This window comes from Lynx canadensis, chromosome F2 (assembly GCF_007474595.2).
Source record: "Lynx canadensis isolate LIC74 chromosome F2, mLynCan4.pri.v2, whole genome shotgun sequence".
Classification (NCBI taxonomy): domain Eukaryota; kingdom Metazoa; phylum Chordata; class Mammalia; order Carnivora; family Felidae; genus Lynx; species Lynx canadensis.
The window spans coordinates 21,024,420-21,040,081 of record NC_044320.2 but is presented as its reverse complement, the minus strand read 5'-3'; the positions used below and the strand labels follow the sequence as shown (position 1 = coordinate 21,040,081).

Here is a 15,662-nt window from a genome sequence, read left to right as displayed (position 1 = left end):
GAGGAAGTTCTGCCATGTTTTCTGAGAGACCTCACGGGGGGGGGGGGGGGGGGGGGGGGGGGAAGACGAATACGACAGTGAAATTCACCACAGACTTACTTATAATAAACAATAACAATTATAATAATAAAAAAACCAACACTAAAAAAACTCTTATTTGTAATAATAAAAATGAGAAATAATCAACAACCAATCTCTTAAGAAAATGTAAATGGCACCAGCTACGGGTTAGTGAAAAACCTCACGCAGCCATTAACACCCGATTTTAATATTTTAATAGGATTTTCCTACTTAGTAGAAGTGGAAAATGTTCTTGGATAATGTAAAGAGAAAAGCAACATGCAAAAAAACATCTGACGTCTGACTTCAAGACCGACGGACCGGAATGGGAAGGAGAGTCGAGTGGTTTGTTCGCGGCTGCAGCCCTAGCTCCAACCCCTGTGCGTCTGGCACAAACAAGGCACTTAAGGAAAATGTGTGGAATTCATGATTTGCTTCCTATTAATTAATAGTAACTAACATATCCATATGAAGCACTTGGACCCGAGAGGTACAATGATACCCTCATAAAGGCGTGTATGCTCACAGGCCAGCTACACTGAAGCTTGATCATAGTGGTTACTTTCCCTAACAGGGAGCTCTTGTCAAGGGGATTAGAGAAGGAATTTGTTTGCAGGTTTATATCTTCTCTATTTTCCCAATTTTCCACAAAGGCACTCGGTAACTTTTATAATATTTTTTTTATAATTTTTTTTTAATGTTTATTTATTTTTGAGAGAGAGAGACAGAGCGAGAATAGGGGAGGGACAGAGAGAGAAGGAGATGGAATTTGAAGCAGGCTCCAGGCTCTGAGCTGTCAGCACAGAGGCCGACGTGGGGCTCGAACCCACGGACTGGGCCACGAGATCATGACCTGAGCCGGAGTTGGATGCTTAACTGACTGAGCCACCCAGGCACCCCTGACTTTTATAATATCTTAAGCACTGCTCCTCTTCACAGAGCCTGAGGACCCGGAAGCAGTGGTGTGGTGCATTTCTTTCACAAATGGAATCTTCCGTTGGGTCTCCCATTTCCACTGGAACATGCTGTTTACCTAGGGCGACAGTCAGTGCTGTGCCATCTCACAGTTCACTTACAACTAGAAAGGGAAACCCTGCACTTTATCGGTGAGGGCAAAGGTCACCCATTGTCCCTTTTCCTCGCTTTTTTTTTTTTTTTCTTTTTTGGAAGATCTCTAGGAGAGAACTAAAAGCAGAATCTGCTTTTATGGGAAGGGTTTAAGGAGTTCAATGCTTAAATGTCAAAATTAGGGGCCACCTTGATCACATCCCTGAGCCAAATTTTCTCCTTGGGAACATGTGTTTTTAAAAAGCAGTGGAAACAAAGATAAGATCCACCAATACCTGGATCACACTACACTCACTAATAAATAACATAAGAAACATAATAAATAGCATAAGGTAGAAATTTCATTAGATCCTTTAAGGTGGTATCATTTTGTAGAGGAAAAAAGAACGGACTCGGGAATCCACGACCCCCGGTTAGAACGCCACCATTGACTCACCACATGTGACTCTGGGCACCTTACTCTCCCCTCTCCGGCCTGCATTCTAATCTGTAAAATGGGGATTTAACCCACCTCACACCGTTGTTGAAAGGCTCAAATAACAGGCATTCAACAAATCTCGCAGTTTTGAGGCAGTCCCTGTTTATTAAAAGAATGTGGTCACAAGTGAAAGAGCCTCCAAGGGAAAGCAATTAGTCACTAGGCTCACGGACACATGAGCCCGGTGTTCACGTTTGCACATGGAACACGCTCAGGAGACTGCAGAATCCAGTGACCACTTAGCCTGACCTGGTTCACCCTGAGCAGCTGTGCAGAGGCAGCAGCAGGCCTCAGTGAGAACCGGAGAACCGGGGCCAGAACACCTGGCTTTGTGGTCTCAGTTCAGCCACTTATGAGCTGTGCCACCTGTGGTCTCAGTTTACACATCTGTAAAATGGCCTCACAAGACACCTTGCAAGATGGTTGTGAGCAAAGCAGCCAGGCCGCATCCAGTGCAATCTTTGAAGTGATATTAGCATACTCAAGGTGACTTTCTAGCACTGTCTTCTGGGGAGGCAGAGCTACAGGTCTGTAGACAAAGAGAACAATCACCAGCGGAAGGTGTGACAGCTTCCCCCTCTGCCAAGTCTGTGCCATCTAAAGCTGCTGGCTCAGTCAGCAGCACCAAAGGTGGCCTCCCATTGGTCTGGCCTGTCCAAGCCTCAGGAGCAAGCCATTCGCTGTATAACAAAATCCTGCAGAATCCCAGTTTAGGTCAGATTCTACTCTAAACCAAGTCCTTTGTTGAAGGGGACTCAATCAATATGCAAACGTCCCCAGATGTAGCACACAGCACCCCTACCTTTATTTGGGGGATTCCTTGTAAATGAGACTCCTGGGTCCTCTCCAGAAAGCAAGTTCAGATGGAGGGAAGAAAGGGGAGCAGAGAGAACTAGAACCATGGCACCAGAAGACACATTTGCCAATTTCATAATTTTGCATAATGTTCCCTATCTTTATTTTTAAACTATGCTTGTATGGTTTATTTTAGAAATGCTTTTGTGCTCTCATACAACTGTGGTGAGTAGGGGGGAAGGCACTCATATTTTACATTTAAAACCCAAGAAGCACAATTTCTACCTTTCATTTCAGAGGAGGAAAGCATTCACCTAAGGTTCACTGCTGGCTCATGAACTTGCTCAAGGGGTCTGTTAATATGCTTTGGGATGATGGGGAGTAAACAAATAAATCATTTACAAAGACTACTTGTTGTGCACATTTTCTTTTCCTATAACTGCATCTGTATTCTGCTTCTCTGTTAGGTTAAGTCACAGTCCAGTCCCCAAATCCCTTAGGTCCAAAATGCAAGGTCCAAGAACCTCCTACTTAGGCGAAACAGCTGCAGGCACCTACACCTTAGGCAGCAATGAAAAACAGAAGGTGAGCCCTACAGCAAGAATTTGGAAGTCTGAGGATGCCCTGACCAGCGGCTGTGCATCCACCCAGAAAATTCTGTGACAGGCTGTGCATGTATGTAGTTCCTAGGGCTTTTTTCAAAGTTTGTCCAAGGTCTTCATCAGCTTCCCCAAGGATTCCAAGAGAAATCCCGTAAGAACAGCATCAGTAAGGCTCTCCTAGTGGCTGGAGGGCTTTCAAGTATATCTGTAATTGAAGACGGAGCACTGTACGTCAAGGGGGAAAATTCACCCACCCCTGCCACTAACCAGTTTCTTAACCTGCAGCAAATCCCCGAAACATTCCATCCCTCAGTTTCCACATCTGTGAAAGGAGGATCCTAGAAGCTGAATGATCACTTAGCTTCAAGACTCTTAAAAATGCCAAGATTGTGAGGTACAGCTTCAGCAGACACAGGGAAAGATACCAAAGAGGCCTGCACAAAATCCTGCCTGTTCCCAGAAGAGCTGCTTAAAATATTCGCCACTGCTTTCCTCGGAGGGGTCAAAGATAGAAGCCACCTCTCATTTCCTTCTCTTTCTTCTATTTCAGAAAGCCAAATTTGAAGCTTCACAATAATGCCCTTTCAAGGGATTTGAACTACAAAGTTCATGCAAGAAATATAGGAGCCCTGTAAGGATGCATGAGAAGCTCAAAGGAGTGAAACAGAATTTCTCTAAAGCTTCACTACGAATCATGTAATCGCTGCAGCCACTTGTTTTAGCCAGTATCATCGACATCTGTTAATGTATGTAACTGATGACAATTAATTATGGGTGTCGTGAAGATGGATGTTTTAATGTAATCCTAGAAGTCTGGCGCTCAAAAATATTGCTATTACAGGAGAAAAAGTACTTCCCCTCATTCTGTGTCTTTCTTTTGTACTTTGAATAATAAATGTCTGATTTTCACAAAAGTGCAGGTGAGATGGAAGTCCTCAACCCCTTAGCACTAAACCTTTATCATCACATGAGGCTCAATTTCACTAAAGGCAATTTTTTTTCTTTTTTTAGTTGATACGCTTATATATATTCTGTCATACCCTAGCTAGGCCATGATACCATATATTTTCAATCTAATTATCTGACCCCGTAAGACCAAAGCAAACTTCTATGTCAGTTGCTTGGGGAGCAAATTAAACTGAAGACTTTTCAGAGGCACTTGCTAATAAAGAAGAGAAGTGGATGAAAACTGATCCTGTTTTCACAAGCCATCACCAAATGAATGAGTACAGCTCTCCCGGAGCAGTCAAAAGCCCATTCCACAGAAGGATAAACTGATGTTCAAGGTGACAATTCAAAAGTCGTAAGTAAGAAGTCAGACTTACATGACTTGGACAACCGAACTTCACTACCACTTCCTTCTCTAAAACCCTGAAGGGACACTAGCATTGGATTTGAGTTCTGCATCTCAGGTATACAAGACAGACTTAGAGAAAGCAACAGAGAGCAAAGGAGCGGCTCTTCGTTCTGAGCCCAACACGCAGTTGCTGGCTGCGCATTTCTCACGGTGTTTCAGGGCTCAGTCTTTATCTGCATGTGTTTCAAAGGCAACACTAAAAGGCGATGATGTTTGCAAGCACTGTTACTCAGTGATCAAGAGTTCTGACGATCCGGGGAGAGGAAGGAGTTAAAACTCCAGGTAGACCAGGCTAATGAACATAAACGTTCCACAGCAGCATCCCGTCCTACTGAGCAAGGTTAGAGCTGGAAAGTATGCAAAAGGGGAACATGAAAAACATCCAGAAGTGCCTCTGCTAAAGAAATCCCTGCTCGGGAGAAAGAGCAAAAAACTTGGTTTCCTAACTAAATGCCACTTTTCAGATGAGACCCAATCCTGAGGGCCTGACCCCTTGTGGTCTCTAAACATAAACCAAAACAAGAGTGTGGGTGTCAGATTTCCTGGCCCGATCCCAAAGAGGTCAAAAATTAGTTACATTTAATTGGCAAAAATTAGAGGTTCTAGGAAACCAACCCTTCCTTCCTTCATTGCCAAGCTCTAGAAAAAGCTTCAGTGGAGAATGTAGAGACTTAATACTTATTTGGAGGAATAAGAAGGTAAAGAAGATGATTGTTCTGTTGGATTGAGGGTGTTTCCCAAAGAAATGTGCAATTCAGATTTCCTAAACTGAGAACTCAGCTCCAGCCGCTCTGGAAGAATGAGGACCACCGAGACCCCTGCACAAAATTCAGTGAGAATGCTTTAGAAGACACTGAAGGGTTAGACTTCATTGCGAGTTACTCCACCATAAGCCAGACAAAGAAATTCCTGAAAGGCTACAAGCATTTTTTTCTTACAAGCACCCAAAGGAACAGGTCAATGTAAATGTTGTGGAAACAAAGCAGTTTATTACTAACCATAGTTTGTTTCCCTTGTGAGAAAATTTTAATCCATTGCAATTGCACCCAACATCCACACACAACTGCCCCTGAAGAAGGGGGAAATACAGATTTCACAATTGACCCTAGCCTCGGGCTTTCTCTTATGCTTGGAAAGCAAGAGGTGTTGGGGGTTGGGGAATTCGAGTGTTTGATACTCTCTTTTTCACTGTCTATGATCGAGGATAGGAGGACTTTAATTTCCCTTCCAATCACTCCTACGGAGGCCTGAGTGTCTGAGGAAATCCACAGACAACAATCAAACCTTTCATTTTCGGGGCTGCTTCCCACCGTAGCCCTTCCTGTGCCAATCAGGTCTGCGAAGCGTTTCCCCTATTCTGCATTTCATGAATCAATTGCAAAATCTGCCAACCTCTGCCAGTTCCTCTTGTACTCAGCTGAGAGGTTCCCCTTCCTTCCCTGGGTAGCACAAGGCTGCTCGGGTTTTTAACTGGCGTAACGTGGAAATGCACTGTAGGAGCTCACTAACTCTTTCACAGCCAGATGCAAGTGAGAGTCTGGGGCTCCGACCCCACCGACTTGGGAACTGGCCCGCCAAAGCTCCGGTTAAAGCAGATTTGTGGAAACTAGCTTTGACCCCCAAATCCCTGTGTCAGTTACTGTTCCTGGAAGGAAAAGGAAGAGAAAGAAGGGCTACAAAGTATCCAGCTCAGTTACTTAGCAACTAGACAAAACTTGCCTCACTACTGAGGGTAAGGAGGCATCTCATGCCCATTCAAAGAGTAAGTCTCCGATTTACATGCAAATGATAAAGACAAAAGGGAAAGGAAAATCTAAATTAGCAACTGGAGTTTACAGCAGTGGGGCTGAGGCCCAGATTTTAAAAACAGCTTCTCCCTAGGAAGGAGACAGGATACAAACATACACATGAATGAATGAATGAGTGAATGACTGAATGAATGAAAGAAAGAAAGATCACAGGCCTAGATCAGCTTGAGGTATCCCTTCACAGAGGCCAATGCCCCGGAGGGTAGGGGAGAGACAGGCACTGAAAGTTTAGTAGCTAAAATTAAAACACTTGCAGCGCTAACACAAATTTAAGGCTTACAGAAATTTGACAACTGGAGGCTGGGAAATCCCCGGGGAAAACAGTACCGCCCCCCCCGCCCCCCCGCTCGTGAGAAAAACAAATAAAGCATCAATCTTGGGATGGAAGGTCTCCAGACTATGGGTGGATTTACAGCCTCTCCGGGGGCCCTAGACCTCCTCACAAACACCCTCCTGCACCCACTAAAGAAGCGGTCTCCAAACTTGGAGCAAACCCACACCTTTCATAGGAGACACATGGCCCTGAAGGGTTTCCAAACAAGAGGGAGACACGGGCGCCTACTTGGCCCACGAAAGTGCTCCGGGCTTTTCCGTTGGCCCGAGGAGATCCAACTCTGGGTCCCCAGCTCCTAGCCACACGCCAGAACCAGGCTGCTCAGTCCCAGGCTGAGAGAGGGCCCCTCGGCCGCGCCCCATCCCCCAACCTCACACCTGGCCCAGGTGGGCAGGGCCCAGGGTGACCGGCAGAGGCCCGCCAGCCGAGCCACTTACTTCTCATACTCCGTGTTGTCTCGGTCACAGCGAGAATCCTTGTGCTTTTGCCAGTCTTTGCCATGCTTGCAGGTGGTGAGGAGCACCACGTCCTCCCCGTTATGGACGTGATATAAGGCATTCCTGGTGTCTGACCCTATCCCTGTCAGGTACCTCTTCCCCTTGAATACCAGCATATACTTCCTGAGAGGAGGGATGGTGTTAAACTTCAAAAACCCCCTCTCCCCTCCTGTCCTGGGATGATCCTTAGAAAAGAGGGGGATGGAAACATCAAAGTTGGGTCGGAAGTTTTCAGTACTGATGCTGGCTTTGGCCAGCATCGCCTGGCCGATGTCAAACCCCACGTCCTCGGTGTAGTCAGGCCAAGTGCCGGAATATAAATTAAAAATTAAATGATTCCTACCATTGTTCCACAAGTGGAGACTCTGCACTTTGGATCTCAAATTGTGCACATACTGAGGTGACAGCTGGTCTCTGTCTAAAGTATCCAGACTCAGGACAAAGAGGCACGCCTGGCTGGGGTCCGAGGTGTAGAACCTGGAGCCCTCGATGGCCGCTAGAATGTTTTGGTAACTTTCGGCGATTTTCTCCCCTTTCTGCTGCGGGTACACGTAGACTTTGAAGCCGTTTTTCTTGCAAAGGGTGAAATCGAAGCAGGACTCCATGCGGCACTTCTTGCCTTTGTAGATGCTCGAGTTGGCGTCTCGCTTCTGCCGGGGGGATATGTGCACGCTGGAATCCTCGTTTTCCAATTGATCCCAAGGAACGAAGGGGCGCAGAGCGTCCGGGAAGCGGGGCCAGAAATGATCCGGACTCGGGTGGTGCAAGCCATTCCGACCGCTGTGCTCTTCTCTCCGGCTGTGGCTCCTTGATGCCCTAAACTGCAAGCCTCCGAAATAAAACAAAAGGGCGAGACAAGAGCCAGCTGAGAGCAGGATGAAATAGCGTTTTTTGGCCTGCATGTGTCCTGCCTGGGTCAAGAGGATTGTAAATAAACACAAGAATCACCCAAGTTTCCCAATCAACACTTTCAGCTCCAGTCCGCCATCTTCCCGCCTGTAAAGACTTCAAACTCTCCGCTCCCACCTTCTCTGGATGCCTTTCCCCAAGCCGTGGACTGATCCAGCGCATGTGGGCGATTTCTTTAACTTTCTCCCCTTCGGTCTTTCATCTTTGGGTTGCACAATGGACGGGAGAAAGCGGGGCTGAATATTTCTCACCCCGGGCGGGCGAGCAGCGGACTGTAATTTTCTTGCATGCAACAAGACGGAGGAAAAGAAAGAGAGGGGGGAAAAAAAAGCTCCCGATGCCCAATCAATGGCAAGACGAAGTGATTTCCTTGCCTCTCGGATTCCTCTCGGCAGCGTGGAAAACGAGCCCCGGGAAAGCAACTTCAACTCATCCACACTCCCGTGCAGAGCACTCCGGTTCCAACAAGTCAGCCGATCCCCGGGTTCAGCCGGCTAGTGCATCTTGCAGCTGGGGCGCCGTAACCTCACAAATCCCTGCATCTCTCTTTATTCCCTTCTGCAGCGGCTCCAAGACTCCGGCGGTGTTTACTCCTGCGCTCGCGGGGCCGGCCCCCGGGACGCGCGGCGGCCCGGCTGGAGGCGGCGGCGGCGGCGCTGGGTGACGGCGGCGGCGCGTCCTCCCCGCGGGCAGTGCCGGCCCCGAGCGGCGCTTCGCAGGCCCCCGCGCGATCGCCGCCGACCGCCGCGTTCGGTCGCCGAATGTTACCCGGTTCTGAATGTTACACTTACACATTCCATTCCCGACACGACAGCGCTGACCTCATCCATCCACGCAGCCCGCGCTTCCATTGGCCGAGCGTCACGTCCGGGGGGGGCGGTGCTTCCGCTGCGCCCATTCATAACCCCCGGCCGCCGGCAGAGGCGCCGGCGCGGCGCGGGGGCGCGGGGGCGCGGGGAGCCTGGGGCGCCTCGGCCGCGGTCGGCGGGCGGAACGCGGGGCGGCCCGGTGCAAGCCCCGCGGCCCAGAGGGCGCCCGGGCCGGTACGCGGGCCTGGGCCGCACCGCCTGCAGCCGCCACGCCGGGAGCCAGCGCCGCCCAGAGGCGCCCGAGGGCGCGCGGCCGCCGGCGAGGCAGGGACCGGCCGGCTCTCCCCGGGCGCCCCCGTGAATCCCGTCTTCTCGGCTGCCTGCCGGGAACGCCTCCTCGGGCAGGCGGCAGGGAGTGTGCGGGTTCCTGGGGAAGGATGCTCGAAAATGGAGCGGTGAGGCGAGCCCGAGGGATGGGGGGAGGAAAGAAAGACTTCAAAGAACGCGACCGCTGACCAGAAGGAAGTCTCTCCCCGCCCACCTTCGACCCTCTGAGGACCAGTATTTTAATTTCTTACCAAGCGTTTAAACAGGTCCCTTATTCCCTACATAGCCCATCTTTGCTTTTTCTGTCCCCGGAGACACACCCCAATCCCCCCCCCCGAAAAAAATAAAGAGGAAATCTTATAATCAAGAGGAGTCGTTGCAATTCATGTCTGTTTCTGTGCTGAGAAAGGACATCTATTCTAAATTCTCATTACATGCACATCCTTTCCTTGCTTCCTGAAGCCCTTAGTCTATTCTGTAGAGAGCTTCCAAGAGATCCAATCACAGTGAAAAAAAGATTTTCTAATGGTTAAAGAGGAACTGGTAAATTTAAGCTGGTTCCAGTCCCTAACGTGATGTTCTCCTCTTTTTGTAGCGGTGGGGTGGTGGTTTCTAAGGAGATGTCTCTTAGGAATGGATGACTAGTAGAACTGCCAACTGTCCCAGCTGTACAAGGGGAACTTGAGGCAGGAAATGACCTTATTTCCAATTAGTGCAAGATGGTTGGTCCTTCTTTGGACTACCCTCCCACACTGCAGCCCCAAGCTCCAGCTGCCCCCAGGGAACTTCATTAGCTCAGATAAAGACCTGCAGCCTCTGGAAGGTGTCCTCCAGGCCCACAAAGATGCGCTAGGTCCCAAACAAGGTTTCTGGTCAAAGCCACGCTTCCGGGCCTCAGATCCCGATTTCTGCTTTACAGAGAACATCTCCCACCCACCTTCTTCCCTCGCTGAAGTCTGCAGGGTCTGGCCAAGCAGGACAAACAGTTGCCTAGGGCAGCAAGCTGTTTAGTGATTGTTTATTATGGGAGTGACTGAGAGCTAGGGACAGACACTTCCCAGCTTCCCTCAGGCTGCAAAAAAACTCCAGCAGGGCGTGGACGAAGGGCATGGTTATAACAAGGCAGGGTGAAATGATCCAGTGGAAAATTTTAGACATTTGTTGTTTTAGATTTGTTTTAATAAAGGGGGGAAGGGGGCATGGGTGGGACATTACTGTACATTCCCAAAGCCTCTCCCTATTTCTGATGAGCTAGCTTTTCCAGATTTGGTCTGTACCCCCTGCACAATTCGGAGAGGCCTGGGACAGAAATGAGGGTCCAGTCATCTTCCAAATATGATGACAACGATGCAGATAAATGCAGTGATTGAAACCACATGTGACCCTCGGTTCTCTCCAGCCTAGAGTTGGGAGGCTGAGAGCAGCCATCCAAGGCAGGGATCCTTCTGTTGAGATCAGGATGCGGATTATCTGGGCCCTATGAGAAGTTGGCATGTGGGGATTTTAGCTCCTCTATATCCTACCAGTCGTCCTATGTGACCTTAGGAGGAGCCAGCTACCATTCTTATTCTTTCGCATTCTCTTCCTGCTTTGGCACACGTTTCTAGTCTTGCCTGACCATTGCCGATCCCCTCATCCCATGTTCCAGGGTTACCCAGCCCCACTGTCTGTTTCACAGTGGTGTATGTTGTGAGAAATGTTCGGGTACTGAAAATTGAAGAAAACTTGGATTCAGAACCCAAATCTGCCATTTACTAGTGCCTTGGGCATGTGGCCTAATCTCACTGAACCTCAGTTTCTCATTTAAAAAGTCAGAATAATTAACATTTTTTTTTTGCCAGCCTCTTTGAATTTGTAAACTGTAAATTGTTCCACACATGTAACATTTTTTGCCTAAGTTCCACATTTCAAAATCCAACTGAAATCTAAAGTAGCCCCTGAAAATGGCATCATCATTACATCTCCCTGTTTTATTTTCTCCCTAGCCCCTTTCATTAGCTGAAATCTTTTATTTGTTCATTTGTTTACTGTCTGTGTTTCTTCACTGTAAGAGAAGCTGCCTGAGAGCAGGGGCCCTGTCTGTCTTACTCCTGAATCCCTAAAGGCTCGGGGTAGTTCCTGGCACGTAGGTGCAGCTCAATCACCGATGTGAATGATGAATGAATTACTAAAATTCAACCTCACCACTTGAACATGCTTGAAAGGAAAGCCCACCCCGCCCCGCCTCGGCAGGACTAAGTCTCTTGTTCACAACAGAAATATTACTAACCAGGAGTATCTTAAGAGAGGGCAAATCCGTGCATCATAAATCCTCCAACATTGTATGTCAGATGGTGTAATGCCTCTCTGGTCAAAGCCCTTAAGGCATCTCTGTCTCTGAATAAGAGCCTAAGCCCTCACAATGGCCTGTAAGCTCCTTTAGGATCTTCTCTGTCTTTCATCTCCTCCCCAGATGCCTCTCACCTCATTTTCCTGCCAGTAACATTCCCCCCATCCCAACCTTCCCTTTCTTCTCCAGCCAGATTGGTTTCCTTGCTGTTTCTCATATGTACGCAACATGGTCCTGCCTCAAGGCCTTTGCACATCTTCACCTCTGCCAGTCTGCCCCCAGTATCACATGACACACTCCATCACTTCTTTTCAGTCTCTTTTCAAATGCCACTTTACTGTTGAGGCCACCTCTGACCTCCCTAAGTAAAACAGCAATCCCTCCCTCATTTTCCTACCCTGTCACCCCACTTTATTTTTTTTCCTTAATGGTAATCCACATCTACCATACTATATGTTGATTGTTAATTTATCATTTATCCGTTGTATCTAGAATATGAGCTCCATGAGGCAAGGATGTGGTCTTTTCTCTTTCATATCCCCAGGACCTACAACAATGCTTATCACTAAGTATTTGTTGAAGTAACGAATTTGAACCCATCGTCTATAGAGCAAACAGAGAATGTTCAAGGCTAGAGTTCTATTACAAAACACACACACACACACACACACACACACACACACACACACACATCCCTACAGCTATCCCACTGTTCAAGTCTTGCTTAATTTCCTCTTCCAGGAATAATTCTTTCCCACAGGTGAAAACAGCATGGTACACATGACACCCAGAAGATGGGGATTCTCATCTTGGTTCTGTCACTTACTCTATAACCTTGAATGAGTCCCTTCACTTCTTTAAGCTTTGGATTCTCATTGGTAAAATCAGGAGTAACTGTATGTTTGTATATATATATATATATCATGCTCAGCTCAGTGGACCACTGTGAGAATCAAATGAGAACAAATGGATAATGTATGAGAAAGCTCTCTGCAGCCCACAATGCACATAGCAAATGCAAGGTCTGGTCATCACACTCTTGGACAGATATGGACACAAGTGCATGAGATCATGTTTCCATGCTGACAGCATTAAATACATGAAATATCACCTACCAAACACAACAATTTCCAGATGCTTTATAGACTCTGGAATGGTCACTGACTGTTGTAAGCAAAGAGGAAAAGGGAAGAAGGAAAACTCACCAATGGACAAAAAGAAGATTTTTTAAATGTATAAAGCACCAAAGGCATAAATGCTTTTCAAGGGTCTATAATTACATTTGCCATAAGAGAAAATAATTGACTCCAAAATGGGAAAACAAACTAAAATACTGAATTTAACAAATATTTATATTCTGTAAAATGTAACTGTAAGGTTGAGGGGTAAGGCAATCCAATCTTCATATAGTTATATACTTTTTTTTTAAATTTGATGTGGGCACCAAAACATATCATGTTTTGGTGATGTGTGATGGGGTCTCTGACAGTAAGTATACCTGGCAGGCTGGAGCCCCTCCTGGGTACATGCTGACTGACTGGTTGCAGAAGACAGAAAAGACCAAAATGGCTGAAAAGAGTTGGGACATTGTTAAGGAGTGGAAAGATTCCCAACCAGGAACCAGGAGCCAGGAAACTCAGGGAAACCTGGAGCATACTGTTTCTGAATATCAGGCCTTGAGGGTTCCACCTGGAAAGCACAGAGTAGGACTTGGTGATACCTTTCCACCTGAAACAAACAAGCCCTGTTTAGACCAAGGGGGTGGAGAAGGGATGGACTGGGGAGGGAGGAAGTGGCAACCCGGCTGAAAAGGGAAGGAAAACTGAAGCGGAAGCGAGAGGCCCCATCAGGACTCTGTAGGGCAGGGCAGCCAAGCAGGAAAACTGACCAAAGGCCAAACAAGGGCAATTCTCCCACGGGTGTGTTAAATCCTGAACCAGCTGCTTTATATACGTGGTCTCTGTAATCTCACAAGGTTTCCAGGGCACGAGTACTATCCTTATTCTCTGTCACAAATGAGAAAACAAAAACTCAATCTTGGGAAGGGACTCCTGGCCCTCCCTCCCTCTCTCCCTCCCTCCCTCCCTTCCTCTCTCCCTTTCCTTCCTTCCTTCTTTCCTTCCTTCCTTCCTTCCTTCCTTCCTTCCTTCCTTCCTTCCTCTTTTCCTCCCTCCCTTCCTTCCTTCACTGAACAAATATTTTTGAGCATCTATTCTATATAAGGCATGGTGCCAGACACAGGCAGAATTCTCTGTTGCAGGGGGCTGGCCTGTGCACTGCACGATGTTTAGCCACATCCTATCCTCTACCAAACAGGTGCCAATAGCAGTCCCAGCCCCACCTGGATCTCTGGTTGACACCAAAAACACCTCTAGACATGGCTAAATGCCCGTAGGAGGCAAAATCACCTAATCTAGTTAGATGACTTACCCAAGGTCAGGTGATTTTCAAGTGGAGAATTTAGAATTTGACATTCATCGTCTGACTCCATCCCTGGGCTCTTCTACAATACTGCAGCTCCCTGTAGAGAGTCTAATTTATCTCCTTTCTATAAGTCAGCCTGATTGAAAAAATCTCACAGACGTTAATTTAAGAAACTTTTATTATGAACTTCTCATGTACATACAAGGCACGCTTCTAGATACTTGGGATCCAGGGTATAAAAAGTAGATAAGGTGTCTCCTCTCATTCTGACGGGGGAGATAGTAAGAGAGCAAATAAATAAATAGGCCAGATAATTTCAAATAGTTCTAATTAAAGGATTATGGCATAGAGTAGGATGAAGGAGAGCAGGGAAACTCACTTTAAGTAGGTGGCTGGTGAAAGTCTCTCTGAGGAGCTAGCATTTCAGCTGACATCTCGTTGATGAGGAAAGAGCCCTGGGAAGAGTGTACCAGGGAAAGTGTCTGGCTGCTACAAAGGTCTGGAGGCAGAAGTGCGTTTGAAAAATTAGAGGTGGTTTTCAAACTTCAGCAGTCACCAGAATCACCAGATGGGTTGGTGAAAACAAAGATGGATGGGGCCTGCCCCCAGAGTTTTCTGATCCCGTAGATCTGGGGGTATGACCCAAGAATGTGCCTTTCCAACAGCTTCGCAGGTGATGCTGATGCTGCAGGTCCAGGGACCACACTTTGAGAACCACTGAGAGCATCAGCAGAAAGGCTACTGTTTTGGGAGTGTGCTGAGTGCAGGGAAGAGGGTCACGAGATAACATCAGAGAAGTTGCAGGAAATTGAGCATGCCCTGGCACCGCAGGTGGGTGAAGTGTTGGCATTTTATTTTCTGTGGGGTGGGTAGGCCTTGGAGACTTTCAGCAGGGGAGTAATAGGATGTGACTTCCGTTTTTCACAGCTCCCTCTAGCTGACAGTATGGCAAAAGTGGAAGCAGGAAGGCAAGTTGGTGTATCTAGTACATATTTTCGAAAGTCTTTATTCCTTAGCATAACAACTATTGCAAACCAGGATAGCAAACCAGGAAGGGAAGGAGAACTTCAAGTCTTGTGTTCATGACCCAGAAATGATGACAATCAGAGTTGAGCCATAAGGTCTAGTCACTGGACATTCAGCCTGTGATTCCTAATTAGGCAAGATAGCTTGCCTTAGTATATATCAAAACTGCATGCTTAAATTGAGAATTCTTTTTATGAGAATAAAACTCCAGTGCTTGATATGCTGATGTTCTCTCTATGATGTTAACATAGAGTTGATACAGTCCAAGCCATATATTTTTATATTTAACTGTGCTTGTTGTACATGTTTAACAACTTGGAACTGCTATTCCCAGTGACAGGACATCTCCTTGTTGGTGAATGATTTCTGAGGGACAAAGAGTGACCAAGATGTTGCCCTTATGGAAGTCTGGATGCCATCCTAGGAGTCTTATAAAAGTTTTACTGACCCCTGGTGGAAGACACAAACATTCTGCCCTGCTAGCTTGTCTTGGTAACTTCTGTTTTCTCCAAAGACTTTCATCCCTTTAGCAATGCATGGCCTTCTACAGACTCAAACCTCAGGCGTAAAACCTCAGGTGTAAAACAAGACATGGGAAGAAATGATCACAATAAATCTGGCTCTATAGTATAATTTACTAGAGGAAGAAGTGGCTAAATTTGTGTGGGTCCCTATTAACGTGTGTAGATCTGTTTAATAGATGGGTGAGAGAGAGAAAATAAGAGATGGAAACATCAACTATGGAAGGTGATGAAATCAGGAAGTCACCCACTATTCGAGCCAATGTTTCCCATTAGACTGTAACACATCTTATTATGCAGTGGTCTGTCAATGCTCCC

The 15,662-nt window shown here is 47.0% G+C and overlaps 1 protein-coding gene across 1 annotated transcript in view; it reads right to left on the bottom strand.

The window, feature by feature from the left end:
* The window catches only part of EXT1 (exostosin glycosyltransferase 1), a 288,051-nt gene extending 279,571 nt beyond the window's left edge, over positions 1-8,480 (bottom strand). Inside the window, exon 1 of the mRNA XM_030303756.1 lies at positions 6,940-8,480. Within this exon, the coding sequence (XP_030159616.1) occupies positions 6,940-7,901 (962 nt within the window). The 5' untranslated portion in view covers positions 7,902-8,480. The remainder of the gene's footprint in view (positions 1-6,939) is intronic.
* Positions 8,481-15,662: the final 7,182 nt, after the last annotated feature.